This window comes from Rhamphochromis longiceps, linkage group LG18, assembly GCF_057381845.1.
Source record: "Rhamphochromis longiceps isolate RC_006_pf linkage group LG18, R_longiceps_female_GT1.1, whole genome shotgun sequence".
Classification (NCBI taxonomy): Eukaryota; Metazoa; Chordata; class Actinopteri; order Cichliformes; family Cichlidae; genus Rhamphochromis; species Rhamphochromis longiceps.
In genome coordinates, this window is record NC_140574.1 from 5,816,614 (window position 1) to 5,831,053 (window position 14,440).

The window sequence follows — 14,440 nt, forward strand, 5'->3', positions numbered from 1 at the left end:
TATCTACCTGCACATAAAGGAGATCAGATCAGTTCCATCTAGACCAGCTGTAACAGGAAAATGCTGCTTACACTTTGATGCATCACTTTCAGTTTGTCATATAAGACAATATATGAGATTGAGGCATTATTTTCCTGCAGTGAGTAAATCTACTTTGTACTTTACTCTTTTCTTTTAGGTAAAGGCTCTAAACAGCACTTGTACACTGTGGAAATCCCATAAGAACGTCTCCTGAACTCTGAAAAATAACAAAACAAAGACTAAAAGGAGGTCATGGGTGCTGATGATGATGAGGAGGAGGAGTGACTTATGTCCTAGAATACAACAGAACAGTGTCTCTACAAACTTATGAAAACATGACAGTCTTGCATTAGTTTGTATTGTTATGATTTCAAAAAACGAGGGAAAAATCTCCTTGAAATGCACAATTCCTTTTTGTTATTTCTTAGTGTGTGACGTATTTTATTGGCTTTATGATTGGTGCAAACAGTTTCCTGATTCATAATGGAAATAGATTTTAGACACAGGAGGAACACGCAGTGATCAGCAGGAGCAGCTTGGAGTCCAGTCTTCTTCACACTGAGGAGGGACATATATGCAGGAACAGTTGTCATAACTGTTACAACCACCAGATGGCGAAAGAGTCCCACTGCAACTTTAAGCCATGAAGGATGTGTCTTGATGTTTGCTTGTGATAAATCTGCTTTATGTGAGTCTTTTTCAGAGAGTAACAGTAATATGTCTGATTATATGTCTTTAATCAGTAAAGTCTCGCTTTGCTAGAAATAAATCAATAATAAAATTGTAAACATGCAGCTGTATGTTAGAAGTCAAAGGGTCCTTAAGTCTTCTGTAAATTGACGGGGATCAAATGAAGGACACAAGTATCTGTTCTTACTCTAATAAATGCTGCTTTAATATCCAACAGACTATTTTCCTTCCTCATCAGCAGTAAACAGCTCGACTGCGTCTGTGCATTTGTGTCCTCCATACTTGTTTCCACAGACATCTCAGGCTTGATGCCACGATGCAGTGTAGAAACCTGACAACCCTCTGACTCATGTTCAAATGTTCAAGGACATTTCTCAGGATCATGTATGACCCCTTTTTGACATTTGGACTTTCATTAATAATATTTGTGTTTCTGAGTCATTTTTGTGGAGACTTCTGTCCAACGTAGTGTCCAAATGAAGCCTGAAGCTTTTCTTCACCCTCTTGTCAGATGGTCAGCAACAAAACTCTGTTCCAACCAATGTCTGATAAGAGATGAGACACAGCAGCTGAGCAAATGATCATTTCATGCTGAAGACATCCTCAGACAGAATTAAACACATACATAAACACAGCCTGGTGCCAATAACACAGCTAATGACACTGCTGTATCACTGGCTTTACTGATTAAAGACCATATCTGAAGGAAATCTTTGAACACAACAGAAAGTGACCTTTTAAACCTGCGACACTGGTGCTGCATTCAAGGACCATTAAAAACATTTGAAAGGACTTAAGAACATGAAGAAAATGTGACTTGTTTCTCTGTAATGAAGCTGTTTTAGTGAAGAAAGTTGAAAGGTCACAGAACGACTGCTGAATCTTCTGCTCTAAACATGAACTCTGAACTTTGTGATGCTTCAGGAGGAAAACTGCTTCAGTTATTCTCTCAGATTAGTTTCATATCTTCTGCGTCAGATTTGAGTGAGATCCTGGAATGAAGACAGAAGAAAAGACTTTGTTCAAAGTTTGATTTATAGTCAAACCTTCCAGTTTATTCACACAATAAAACATCAACACAATATATGAATTCATTCATTAAAATCACAGTTTTTCCTCATTTGTTTGATGATTTTGACCAAAACAAACACAAACACACACACATGGTCTGCCATACTCATAAAGAGAAATGTCGACATTTTTCAATACAAATATTCCAGAAACATTTAGAGGATAGAGAAGTTTACATTTTCATGTGGAGAAATATTTTAGTAAATCAAAATGATGATGAGCAGTGATAGCCTCCATAAACAGTCACAGGAAAGATCTCCTTTAAAAACTCAGAAACATCAAGAGAACAACTAGAAGATGTGGAGGTACCACCCATAATGTTTAACTGACAGCTGATCTCTGTGCAGAAATGATGGAGAGAAAATAAAATGAAACTAAAATACAGATTTAAACCCAAAATATGAAAGACTTCAGTCTATTTGAGCTTAATCAACTCAGCTGTGTCTCCATGATTATAGTAAAGCCAAAGTCCAGCATAGAGCGGCTGAGTGAATGTGGTCTGGACTCTGTGGAGGAGAGTCATGGTTTCAGAGACGCTGTAGAAGGATAAAATACCTGCTCTGTGATCCAGGTACACTCCTACTCTGGAGGAACGAGGACCTGAGACAGGAGTTTGGATGTTGTTGTACCAAAATGTATAAATGTTGTTGTAACACTCTAATGACCAAGATTTGTCATTACGTGCAAATCTACAATCACTCCCTGTTCTGCTGATATTCTTGTATGCGACTGCTACATCAACTCCTCCCCCTCTCCACTCCACCTCCCAGTAACAACGTCCAGTCAGACTCTCTCTACTCAGGACCGACCACGATCCAGTGAATCTGTCTGGATGATCAGAATAAGACTGTTGTTGATACACTACTGTTACTTTTCTGTTCCCCTTTGATAATAACAGCTGTTTGTACGCTGTGTTTGGATCCAGTGTGATTTCACATGAATATTTTAAGAATCCAGCTCTGGTCTTTGGCTCTGGTGGGTCTGACAGTAAAACATCCACTTCAGTGACTGTCAGTGAGATGTTTGTCCATTCCTCTCTCAGAATGTCCTGTAGTTTATCTCTGACCTCTGACACAGCTGCTGTCACATCCTCAAAATACCTCAGAGGACGGATATTGATGCAGGATAAGTCTGTAGACTCGATGAGTGCTGACAGTGAGGGGTAGTTGTGTAGAAACTGGATGTGATCCTCTGTGTGTGAGAGCTGCTTCAGCTCAGCATCTTTCCTCTTCAGCTCAGTGATCTCCTGCTCCAGCTTCTCCTGAAGCTCTTTGACTCGACTCACTTCAGTTTCCTGCTGGGATCTGATCTGCTGCTTCACATCAGAGCTTCTTTTCTGGATGAGATGGATCAGCTCAGTGAAGATCTTCTCACTGTGCTCCACTGTTTGATCAGCAGACTGATTGATGGCCTCCACCTCCTGTTGAAGCAGCTTCACATCTTTCTCTCTGTCCTGGATTCTCTGCTGGATGTTTTGTCGACTCACCTCCAGCTCTCTCTGCCTCTCAGTCCTTTCTGCTGCAGCTGAGACTGTGTCGTGGCCTTTATGTTCATCCACAGGGCAGAGATAACAGATACTCTGCTGATCAGTACGACAGAACATCTTCATCACCTCATCATGACGAGAGCAGATGTTCTCCTGGAGCTTCTTGGAGGGCTCCACCAGCTTGTGTTTCTTTAATTGAACCACATCATAATGTGGCTGAAGGTGTTTCTCACAGTAAGAGACCAAACACACCAGACAGGATTTCACAGCCTTTAGCTTCATGCCAGAGCACAGATCACAGGCCACATCTTCAGGTCCAGCATAACAGTGATCAGCAGGAGCAGCTTGGAGTCCAGTCTTCTTCAGCTCCTCCACTAAATCTGCTAACATGGTGTTTTTCTCCAGGACAGGCCTCGCTGTGAAAGTCCTCCGGCACTGAGGGCAGCTGTAGATTTTCTTCTTTTCCTCTTCATCCCAGAAGCTTTTAATACAGTTCATGCAGTAGCTGTGTCCACAGGGAATAGTCACCGGATCCTTCAGTAGATCCAAACAGACTGAACAGCAGATTTTTGTTTGATCCATTTGATTCATGTGCTGTGCCGTTTCACCGTCTCTCAGTGACTGTCCGATAGTTTCACTTCCTCTGAACAGAAACAACCTCTGTGCTCTGAAGGGAAACAGATCTCTGCTCTTGTTCACCTCCTACAGGAAATGAGGCTCACCAGCAACTGCATTTACACCATGTTGTTTAGACCCATCCTGATACAGACACATCTGTGAAGGGAGGCGCTAAAGAAATATTCTTACAGAGTGACCAAGAGCCAATCAGTTGATACAGGGTGTGGTATGTTTGGTTACAGCATGCAGTAACAAGTCTGACCCAGTTAAAGTTTAACAATTCATTTATTCATAGTGCAAATATATAGTAGACTCAGGAGTTTAACTCAGTTTTCTTGGCCTTTGTTTATCGTTCATTTAACACTAGGAGTCCCAGGCTTCTACCTTTCTACCTTTAAAACCCGCCACCAGCCAAATGGCTGGTAGGCTTTTAGCTAAGCTTTAGCTTCAGCCAAGTGGAAGCTAAATTGGCTAGTCATTCATATGTAAATTGGGTTGTTAGCTGGGAATTCTGGAGGGAGGGGAGTGGGGGTGTGTGGATGAGGGGGTGGGGGAGCTGCTAAAAGCTGTGAACTTCCTTTTGTGTTTCATCTTGATGCATTCTCAATCATCCAGGGAAATAAATCTCCAAAAGTCACCAACTTGGAGTGTTTCAGTTTGCCATCTTAGGGAGAAATCAACACACATGGTTGTAGGTCCTTTGTTGCTGAGATTTATTGATAAAAACAGTACAAAAAACCAACCATTTGTACACATATTTACAAATAAGAAGTTCAAGTTCCAAAGAACTGAATTTAATATTGGTTTCATGTCTTTACCGGATGAGCTAAACAAATTCTTCGCTCGCTTTGAGGCACAGACCTTCACCCCCGCACAGAGGACCCCCCCAACGATCGGGTGGTGAGACTATCCCCAGACAGTGTGTGGACGTCCCTTTAAGAGAGAGCTTCACTGCTAAGCTCTCATCTGTGTGGGTGTCACGGTTCGCTTGAGGACTCACACGCAGGACTCAGAGGCACAGTCAGTATTTATTACAGTTCCACCAGGTGTATATACAAACAGTGCAGGGGATAGTGCTATATACAAAGCGGTGACAGGGAAAAGGCTCCGGGGAAATGCAGGTAGGGAAAAGACACTTGCTCCTCTCCAAACACTCACACAAAAAGGGAATCCGCTCGGGGAATGCAGAGTCGGGTCCAGGGGATCTATGTACAGAAGGAAACACACGTTAGAGGTTTTGCACAGGGAAGCAAAAGAGAACTTGCTCAGAGCCGGGCTGCACTGACGCGAGTCACACACAACGATCCAGCGATGAGTAGAAGCCACTCCCTGGCTTAAATGCTGGCTGCACTGATGAGGCCCAGGTGTTTCCTCTTCAGAGGGGCGTGGGCCGAGGGCGTGAACCCACCATGAGCTCCGCCCTGGCGAGAGAGCGAACACTACTAGTCAGCGGCCTGCTGATCCCCTGGCCGTGACAGTGGGGTTCAAATCCCTTATTCAGATTAAGATTTTATGTGACATTACATTGGCAAAAATTAAATTTACTTGAATAATGTGAGTATTGGAGTAAGTACTTGAGTAATTTTTGAATAACTTTAATTTTGTAATGTGCATATTTTATGAATAATGATGTTTCAATACTTTAATCTACTGAATAAGTAAGAATTAGACTTAATAATCTTTTTACTTTAAAAAGGGAAATTGTGTACAATCTTTTATTCTCCAGAATGCACATAATAAAAATGTTTTGGGGAATGTATATGCTTTTTAAAAACCAATTGCTTCTTACCTGATGCATGCTATAACTTTCAGCAAAACTGAACTAAAATTTGTTAACAAGCTTACCAAATAAGAAATGTTTTGTGAATTTTCTTTGCAGAGCGACTGGAAAGCCGGCTGTTATCAAAGCCCACATGCCCTAAAAAGGAGGGCGCGCTGGCCAGTAATGAGTTCATCACTCAGTTTAAGATAAGAGTTGATCAGAATAGAGGCGATGATGAAAGTCTGGAGCATCAGTTGGAGGCTGCCAACCTGTCTGATGAATCGTTCGAGGCCCAGACAGAAGTCAACGGACAAATATGATCACAGACATTTTAAAAACGCGAGTTGAGAGTTAAGGGGGAAAAATATTGTAATAATTGCACACTAAGCTATAAAGTGATGGCAGCGAGCACAGTGTTGCAGGATTTAATTAAAAACACATCTGACTAAGACCAACTGAAATTTAGAGTTGTGTATAATAAAGTTTATTCATGATTAATAAAACAAATCTGTAATATTTTTCTTTCTCTTTTGTCCATTTGAATCTCGCTACAGCTTAAATAAAAGAAAAGAATGTGTTTTGAATAAATTAAACTCTATTCTCTCTTTTTCTTTCTTTCTTTTTTTCTTGGTGGGTTTTCATTTGCAATCAAACGCAACATTATACAATTATATAGTATAGTAAGAAATATCCTTTAACTTAATTTAGTATTTGTTTTTTAATTTTTGTTTTTATTGTTTCCCCTTCAGTTTTGTGCTTATAACATGTTCTAATCTGACATATTATGCAGTAAATTATTTTTGCAATAACTTAACAGGCCATTGTGGGAGCCAACATTCACTTATCAAAGACATATTTGTATATTCTGTGGGCTGCTTTATGGTTGTGTCATTTAGAAACATAAGCCACAACAGACTTCCACCGGAGAGTACTTAAAAATGTATTTTTATGTAAAGATATTTTAATTAACTACTATATTAAGAGAGAACCTATTGTTACATGGATTAATTGTACAAACTGTAGAGAAATAAGTTTAAGCGTGCAACTTTTTATTCATTTTTAACTGTATTAATGTTTTTATGTTGATACAGCCGCCTCATATCTGTTTCCTCAGTGTTTTTTAAACCATGTACTCCATCTATGAGTAAGAACATGAATAAATTCCTTTCCAAATTTGTAGTTCTTTTTTCCAACTGTTTTGAGTATATATGTAACATTTCTTTACACACAAATGCAGGTATTCTTTTGCACCAAGACGTTAAAGAAATGCTAAGAAAAAATGAAAATACTACGTTGCAACCTGTGTGTGTATATATATCTGTATCTATATAGATATATATGTGTATTCGTACCCTTTTTTCATCATCTAGTTTCCTGTGCCAGATCTTCTACTGATCCACTGAGGCAGACATGTAAAAAACATGAACTAAAGCATATTTCTGTATATAAACAGGACTTTAAATCTTTATCAACAGCTACTTTAGAGGAAATTCTTCAATAAACTGCAACCAAAGGCTCAACTCAGAGGACAAAATCCAACCTGTTATAAATAGTGTGACAGCAAACTTTCTCTTGTGTAAAGTTACAAATAGGAGTAATTATCCACAGGAGCTTTTATACATAATGAAGTTATAATTCGTCCTGTAGAAATTGTACATTTAAGCTATATAGTTCCCGCTGTGATAACTCTGCTATGAATGCCTCTTATTAACTTTTATGCTTTTACAACCCACTATGAGCAAACACTCAGCAACAGTGGGAAGGAAGAACTCCCTTCTTGAAGGAAAAAACCTCTGGTAGAACCAGGAAATCTGTCTAAACTAGTTGGGGGTTAGAGCAACAGATGCAAGTCTTCAGATCATTTGCAGTGTGACTGTCTTTGTGCACACTTTAACCTGATTCAGTTTTCTTATTTGTCAAAATGCACCATGGGTAAAACAAAACAAAACAAAATAGTAATGAAGGAGAATCCTCAGCAAAGATGAATTAAACAAGTTTTATTCTGATCCAATTTTACTTTAAGTAAAACACATCTTTATTTGATGACTTTAATGTCATCAAATAAAGACAGTTTTGATGGAGCTCCTGACCCAGCCCAAGCTCTCTATGAAGACGAGGAAAAACTCCCCAGGGGGCCAGATCGATGGGAAGAAACCTCGGGAAAGCCCATTCAAAGAGAGATCCCCTTTCCTGGGATGGCTGGGGGGGGTTACAGGAACTCCAAAAAAGCCAAATTTTTATTTATTTATTTTTTAAGATTGACCCATTCTATCTACTCCTGTCCAACAGAAAAAAGAAAGGAAGTTACTACAACGTATCACACTTATATGATGAGGTGTGAATTGTGTGTTTGTGTGTGTTATCTTAGCCAGGGGTGAAGCTGGAGCTCCTCCAGTGTTGGGCGCTTCTCCGGGACTAAAGCTAAACATGCGTCCAAGAAATCCCGGCATTCTTGAAAGAAAGAAAAGATCAAAAAGATGAAGATGATAGTTCTAGTGATCCAAGGCATCAGTGAATCTGGAAGTGTGAAGTTTTCTTACCTGTGGACAGACGCTTTTTGATGCTCAGTTGCTTTGTGAGGAACCTCGCGGTACTAAAGTATTGTGCATGAAGCGCTTCATACAACACCACTCCCATTTGCCACACCGTGGTGGGTCCACACCTGTAGCAGTTCCTAATGTACCACTCGGGAGGGATGTGAAGAGGAGTGCCTAACAAACAGACACAATTGCAATTTCTTCTAAAACAAAAGACACAAATTGTTACATCTGTGAAAAGCAGGAGCAGAATATGTTACCATAGAAGACGCGATACAGAGATCGCTGCTTAACAAAGCAGCTCAGTCCAAAGTCAATGATGCGAACTCGAGGCACATCTGAGCCGGTCTCAATCAGAATGTTTTGTCCCTTGATGTCCCGATGAAAGATGTGTTTATCCTCAAGTTCCTTTACAGCATCAACTAGTTGCTTCAGAATGACCTGGAAAAGATGAAAAACACAATAATGAGTTAATGCTTTTCTGCCTTGATTGAATGCTGTACAGTCTAAGGCTCTCCCAGTCAACCTACCTTGGCCTTGTCCTCTGTTAAAGTTCTTCCATGTTCTGCTTTGTATTTTTGCAGGTCCACAGCGGGGACAGGTCTCTCCAGCACCAGGATCAGCTCTTTGCCAAGGTCGAACCACTCCAGCAAGGACACAGGTGCAGATATTCCCACTGACCCTTCTGCTTCACCTGCAAGTTTAACCATAATGGCCACTTCCACTGAGAGCTTCTTCCCGCTTTCATCCTGAAATGTTACAACAAAGTGGATGATGAGGAACGTCGCATTCAATCCAGTAATGTAAAACTGATTCAAGTGTTGGACGCTTACCGCCACTTTGCAGTAGACTTTATTTTTGGGAATGTGTTTGATGGCAACCTAGAAGACACAGAGCACTGGTGAGCATTTCCTCAGTATGACATAATGAAAGGTGGAAACACAGCAGACGTCTCAGTTTACGATATTATCCATTATCTGCGTTACTGCCTGTCTTACTACCATCATCTGAACACTTACTGGAAAACGATCTTCTATCCGGTAGCCAGCAAACACTGCTCCGCAGCCTCCTTCTCCGAGCTGGTGCTCCTCCACATATCTGGCTTGGAATTCACCTGAACAGACAAAACAACAAATCTTGTTTTATTACAGCTGTGACACAAATTACTCTCCTCTGTAGCATAAATGTTCCTTTTGCCCTTCCCCTGAATATAAAACCCAAGCTGCTTGCTACTTACGTTTTTGGTCTGCCACTGATTTTTTGTCCTGGTCCACATTCCTTTTTTTTTTCTTGGGTGACTCTCTGTTGTCTCCCGTGGCCTTTCTTTTGCCATTTTTTGCACACACCTGTTTGTTGTTCAAGTCTGGAGATGTGGAAAACACCAAAAGCACATCAGCTCACTGGATGATAGACACAAACACTAAACACTAATATCTTAAACCTAGCAACCACACTTAATCTACCCCCTTATTCAACTAATTAGCCTACCTTTACCAGAGTCCAACAAGGAGGATGCTTGCTCCTTGTCACCGCTCATGTGGTCGAGAAGTTTAGCCTTCTTTGCTTTCTTTGTTGTGCCCTCTTCATCTTGCACAACCTTGCGCTTCACTCCTTTCACCACATCTGAGCTGGTGGAAGGACCAGCCTGCTCAGCGACCCTCCTCCTTTTTATTGGGGTCTTCTTTTCAGGACTGGCCTTTCTTTTAGCAGTCCTGCTCTTACAATCTATAAACAACAACAACACAGTGGTGAAAAAGAGTCCCCGACATCAGGACTGGAAGCAGTTTGGCAAAGAATTTGAAATTGCTTTTGCTTAAATTATCACAAGTTTATTCTTGGGATAAAAAAACTGACCAGTGCGAATTGATACTAGGTTTACTAAGTCTTAGATCTTGATGACACTTGTTGCTCTGTTTTTACTGTTGAGTCCAAGAATAAACCTGTCACATTATTTTACCAAAAGACAAAGTGCCCCAGTAACCTTTCTTTGATTAGACATCTTGTATTAAAGCTATTTTCAATCAAACATATGATTCAATTGCTCTAAAAACGATTCACACAGTGTCAACGTTTCTAGGATTTGGATTTTACCAGGATTTGATTTTATTATTTTACTTACCTTGATCTCCTGGATCTTTCTTATCTGCCTCAGTCGTAACTTTTCTTGTTTCCTTTTTCATTTTAATTTTTTGAGAACTTTTAAAATAGAAAATGTCACCTTAATGAGTGAATAGTCCTTCAAATGTCTGGATGCTTGACTTTTCTAACTAAGCTGTATAAGTCAGTTCTGTAAGTGAGCTTTAAAAGTAAACTCCGGAGACTATGGCAACACAACATAAGAAGCTTGCCTTTTAGTGACATCACTGACTGCCAGTAAAAGTGTTCCAAGTAGTTTAAAGAAAAACACTCTGGCAGACAAAGCCATAATATTTCATATAATTCAGTAATTTCACATTAAACTTTCTTTCATTATCCTTTCATTATTTGTTTAAAGACTTGATGTGTGGATGCTACTATGAAGACTTCTAGTTGAGCAAACACTAATAAACACTGACTAGTTTATCTGAGATAAAATATAACTGACTGCAGCCTTTATTCCATGTGTTTTGTCTGTGAATGCCCCCATGTACACATGTAACCTCCACCCACTGCAACACCAATAATGTCCCGGGGCAAAGCGGGGTTTGGTGAACCAGGAGCTGTGCGCAGCCCGTGTCCACCAAAGCCTGGTGTATACCCCCTTGACACCTTATTAGAATGCTGTACCTCCATGACTGCCTGGCATGCTCTGCTCCTTCTGCCCTGGCAACCAGATGATCCTCAGCAAGGGTGGCTTGCTGGTCAATGGCAGGGAACCCCTCGGGTGGGCCACTTTGTCCAGCAAACCAATGACTGTAGAAAACATGGATGATCTAACAGTTCTCCAAAAGTACATAAAGTACTTACCTAAAAAGCAGTTAATGTCATGTTGCATTTATTTATTGTTATTATATTGTTTTACAGCAGCTAATTAAAAACCATCATCTTAACTACATGTTTTGTTTTTTTGTTCTTTGTTGTTGTTGTTGTTGTTTTGCAGTTGTCCTGTAGGTGATGGTGTAGCACAGAGACTGAACTAGTGGCTAGCTAACATAAGAAGGATGTACTTGAAATGTACTGTACTTGAAACTTGCATCTCATCTTTGAAGCGTTCACTTTGAAGAGAATGTCTTTACCAAGGACTCACAGGTTAAGTAACTTTACAATTGTCATATTACAATATATAATTTTAGAGCATGATTACAGCTCTGCCATCTTGATTGAAAATTAAATACATCTGGAATACGAACAGCTGATCGGATCGGCAAAGCGTGTTTCTGGAATATTATGTTTTTGTTACTGCAAGCGCTTTTTATGCAATTTTTGCAAAGCTGTATGTGGAAGGAAACCGTGACCTAGGACAAGCTGATGGCATAAGATGTAAGTACAACTCCTCTGGTTTCATATGCAAAAAAATTATTGCGCTAGCTTACGCGGTTCCCGGTTCAACAGGGATTTAAAAATAGTTACGCAAAACAGAGCGTGCCCGCTCCGACCGGCTTTAAAGAGTTAAACATGTAACAATCGAATTGCATTTATTAAAATACAATTTTAAACAATAACCCTTTTCTTTTAGTGTGTTTCAATTTGTTCCTACCGCTCCATTGGAACAGTGTACTATCCAGTAACAGCATCCAGCTGGCAGAAGCATACACCTGCAGCAAGGAGAATCTACCAGGCAGGATAGCGCAGCGGAGTCATCAGATGAGGATGATCATGAAGTGGTTCATCCAGCAGGAACAGGATACCAAAAGGGGAGGGAAAAAACACAGAAAGCATAGTCATGACTAACTCAGTGTCACTAACAGCTCATCTAGCAGTCTTAACATCATAAAGGTACAGGCTGGTCCATATAAAAAATATTAACAGAAAAAATAAATGCTGTTAACCAAATTTTCTTAGGCAAAAGCACATAATCTTGATATTTGACCTTGTATCAGCCGCCATATTGGAAAGGTAGCCAGGTTTCCTTAGCTGCTAGCTTGCTAACAGTCTGCTATCCAGCCCGGTAATAACTTCATTCACATATTTTAGAACATTTAGCTTTCTTCCTTAACAAAAACATCGCAGTTGTGGATTTGAATCTCGCTGCAGCATAATAAGACCCAGAACATTCAATTTGAACATGTGCTGCAAGCTAACTCCCCAGAGGAGTTCATGCAATGGCCAATGCCTGTCGGATTCGGCTCATGACTTCTCTGTCTAACAACACATTAAAACATCAGTTTCAAGTACAAATGTTTCATAAACTTATCTACAGCGGCTCATATTAAATGTACCCAAGTTTCCAGCTGGCAGTGGGCACAAGAACAACACTCCTCATCAGATCAAGGGAGGAAAAGAAAATTCTAGAGCTGGGCTGGGTGGCTGCTATGTAGGGTTGCCAACTCCCTGAAAAATAAACAAGAGACACCTCGTGGCCAGGGCCGGGCAACCCAGTTCACCCTTCCCAGTGTGGTGAATTTTGTAGCTCTTTTTTTGTGTGTGAAATTATTTTTTAACCATTTGACTTGAATTTGATTTAAGCAGATGCATATTCTTTGTGATATGACCATATGGGAAACAAATGATCATTTAGCCATTTATTTTTAGCTCAAAATGACAACATTAACACAGTAAAACAGGTCTCTTTCTTAAACAGAAGCCTGTCATGCTTAACTTTTGAGAATATAAGTAAATCTTTCTTTAAAAGAACTCTGTCCTGCTTAACTTAAAATTATATAAATTAATAGAAAACAATAGAACGAAAAATATTCTTGTAACAGTGCACATATAGTGCATTTAGTACAATTGGCTTCAGTTGAGGTATTATTTCAGCTTTTCTAATGCTAATCAGCTGCTCCTGTTTGTAAACCCACTTGTTCCCATGATTACGCATCATAACTCATCATCATTATTAATCTATGTATTACTTTTATGTATTAGTCATCTATTTGTTGTAATCATCTATCCTTGCAGTTGTTTATTACACAAAATAAATTATATTATCACACTTCTGGCCACATAGCACTGATATTCACTGCACATGCCCATATTAACCTTAACCAGAGGGTTTGAAAAAACACAAACCAGTGTTTACATACCATATCTGCTTCTGCCGTGGCCTGGTGGACAAAAAATTGGTTAAGGGTTCTCGGAGCTTTCACGCCCCTAATGTTCTTCATGTGCCCACCACTAGAAGCATGCCTATGGAAAAAGTGCGCCGGCACACAGTGCAGTGCGCTTTAAAGGTGTTATCGTGCATTTTCCCAGCCAGGTGTTTTCCTTTTCCCATTCCTCCCTGTACTTTTGCAGCCTTTTTTTTTCTTTGTCTGAACAAACAAACATTGCTGCTCTAACGCTGGGCTTACACTGTGCGATTTTTGGCCCATTTTGAGCCGATTTTTGAGTCGTGCGACCGATTTGGCGATCGGCCCGATTTGGGCCTTCATCGTGCATCGTGTAGTATACGTGGGGTAACGAGAAGCGATTAACACCTCACGACCAGCTCCCGATATCAATCGCTCGGCTAACACTGCTCACGCGCAAACACGTAAACGTCGGTGAAAAAGACGGAGCAGCACGGCTGTGCAGCGTGTGAACTGGACACAAGCGATGGAGGCACAACTTGTAGAACTTTGGAAAGCTCATCCGAGCCTTTTCGATGTGGCATCACAAAATTATCACGACCACAACAACCGTGAATATAGTTGGATTTACACTGCTGCTCAATCACAGCTGCCTGATCATGTTTTTCATTAGCAATTTAGCAAAGTTGATGTTGGTGGTGTGTCTGTGTGAGTGAAAGACAGAGAGAGAGAGCGACAGATTTTCTGTTATAACCTTCATTTTATGGACGCACAGTGTGAGCGCTCAGGTCGCATCAGAGCATCGGGCGGTATAGTGTGAGACCCTGCATCGTGACCTGCAAACTTCTAACCCCTGCGAGTCAATCGTGCAGTTTGAGCAGGAGCTGAATAACGTGACTGAAAAAATCGCACAGTGTCTGCCCAGCTTTAGGTGTACTGTCGTCCGAGACTTGCACCGCAGTGTCGGCGTTGGTTTCCCTGTTGGCCATGCTTGTTGTTGTGGTCATCTGTTGTCTTCCGGTATTTTCTCCGTAAGCGACCTTTCCTCGACCAATGAGATGAGCGGTAATCTGAATTGTCATACTCGAATTGTCATAAGTGTGCTGTC

General features: G+C 40.5%; 2 protein-coding genes across 6 annotated transcripts; both read right to left on the reverse strand.

The window, feature by feature from the left end:
* Positions 1-1,727: 1,727 nt before the first annotated feature.
* LOC146647583 (E3 ubiquitin/ISG15 ligase TRIM25-like) lies at positions 1,728-4,031 on the reverse strand. 2 transcript variants are annotated; one of them, XM_085390084.1, is made up of 2 exons: positions 3,068-4,031; positions 2,174-2,366 (listed from the first exon to the last, which is right to left on the reverse strand). In XM_085390084.1, the coding sequence occupies exons 1-2, from the start codon at positions 3,857-3,859 to the stop codon at positions 2,310-2,312; spliced, it is 849 nt and encodes a 282-aa protein (XP_085246210.1). In that variant the 5' UTR covers positions 3,860-4,031; the 3' UTR covers positions 2,174-2,309. The 2 variants fall into 2 exon arrangements, with proteins under 2 accessions (XP_085246209.1, XP_085246210.1); XM_085390083.1 differs by having other exon boundaries at positions 1,728-4,031.
* Positions 4,032-7,136: 3,105 nt separating this feature from the next.
* LOC146647584 (serine/threonine-protein kinase pim-1-like) lies at positions 7,137-14,233 on the reverse strand. Of its 4 annotated transcripts, none has more exons than XM_085388075.1 (11): positions 13,348-14,220; positions 11,862-11,935; positions 10,952-11,131; positions 9,674-9,910; positions 9,423-9,548; positions 9,205-9,299; positions 9,019-9,066; positions 8,716-8,934; positions 8,446-8,626; positions 8,189-8,359; positions 7,137-8,099 (listed from the first exon to the last, which is right to left on the reverse strand). In XM_085388075.1, the coding sequence occupies exons 2-11, from the start codon at positions 11,896-11,898 to the stop codon at positions 8,008-8,010; spliced, it is 1,386 nt and encodes a 461-aa protein (XP_085244201.1). In that variant the 5' UTR covers positions 11,899-11,935; positions 13,348-14,220; the 3' UTR covers positions 7,137-8,007. The 4 variants fall into 4 exon arrangements, with proteins under 4 accessions (XP_085244201.1, XP_085244202.1, XP_085244199.1 ...); XM_085388076.1 differs by having other exon boundaries at positions 10,952-11,077; positions 13,348-14,217; XM_085388073.1 differs by having other exon boundaries at positions 8,716-9,066; positions 13,348-14,233.
* Between the last annotated feature and the right edge of the window lie 207 nt (positions 14,234-14,440).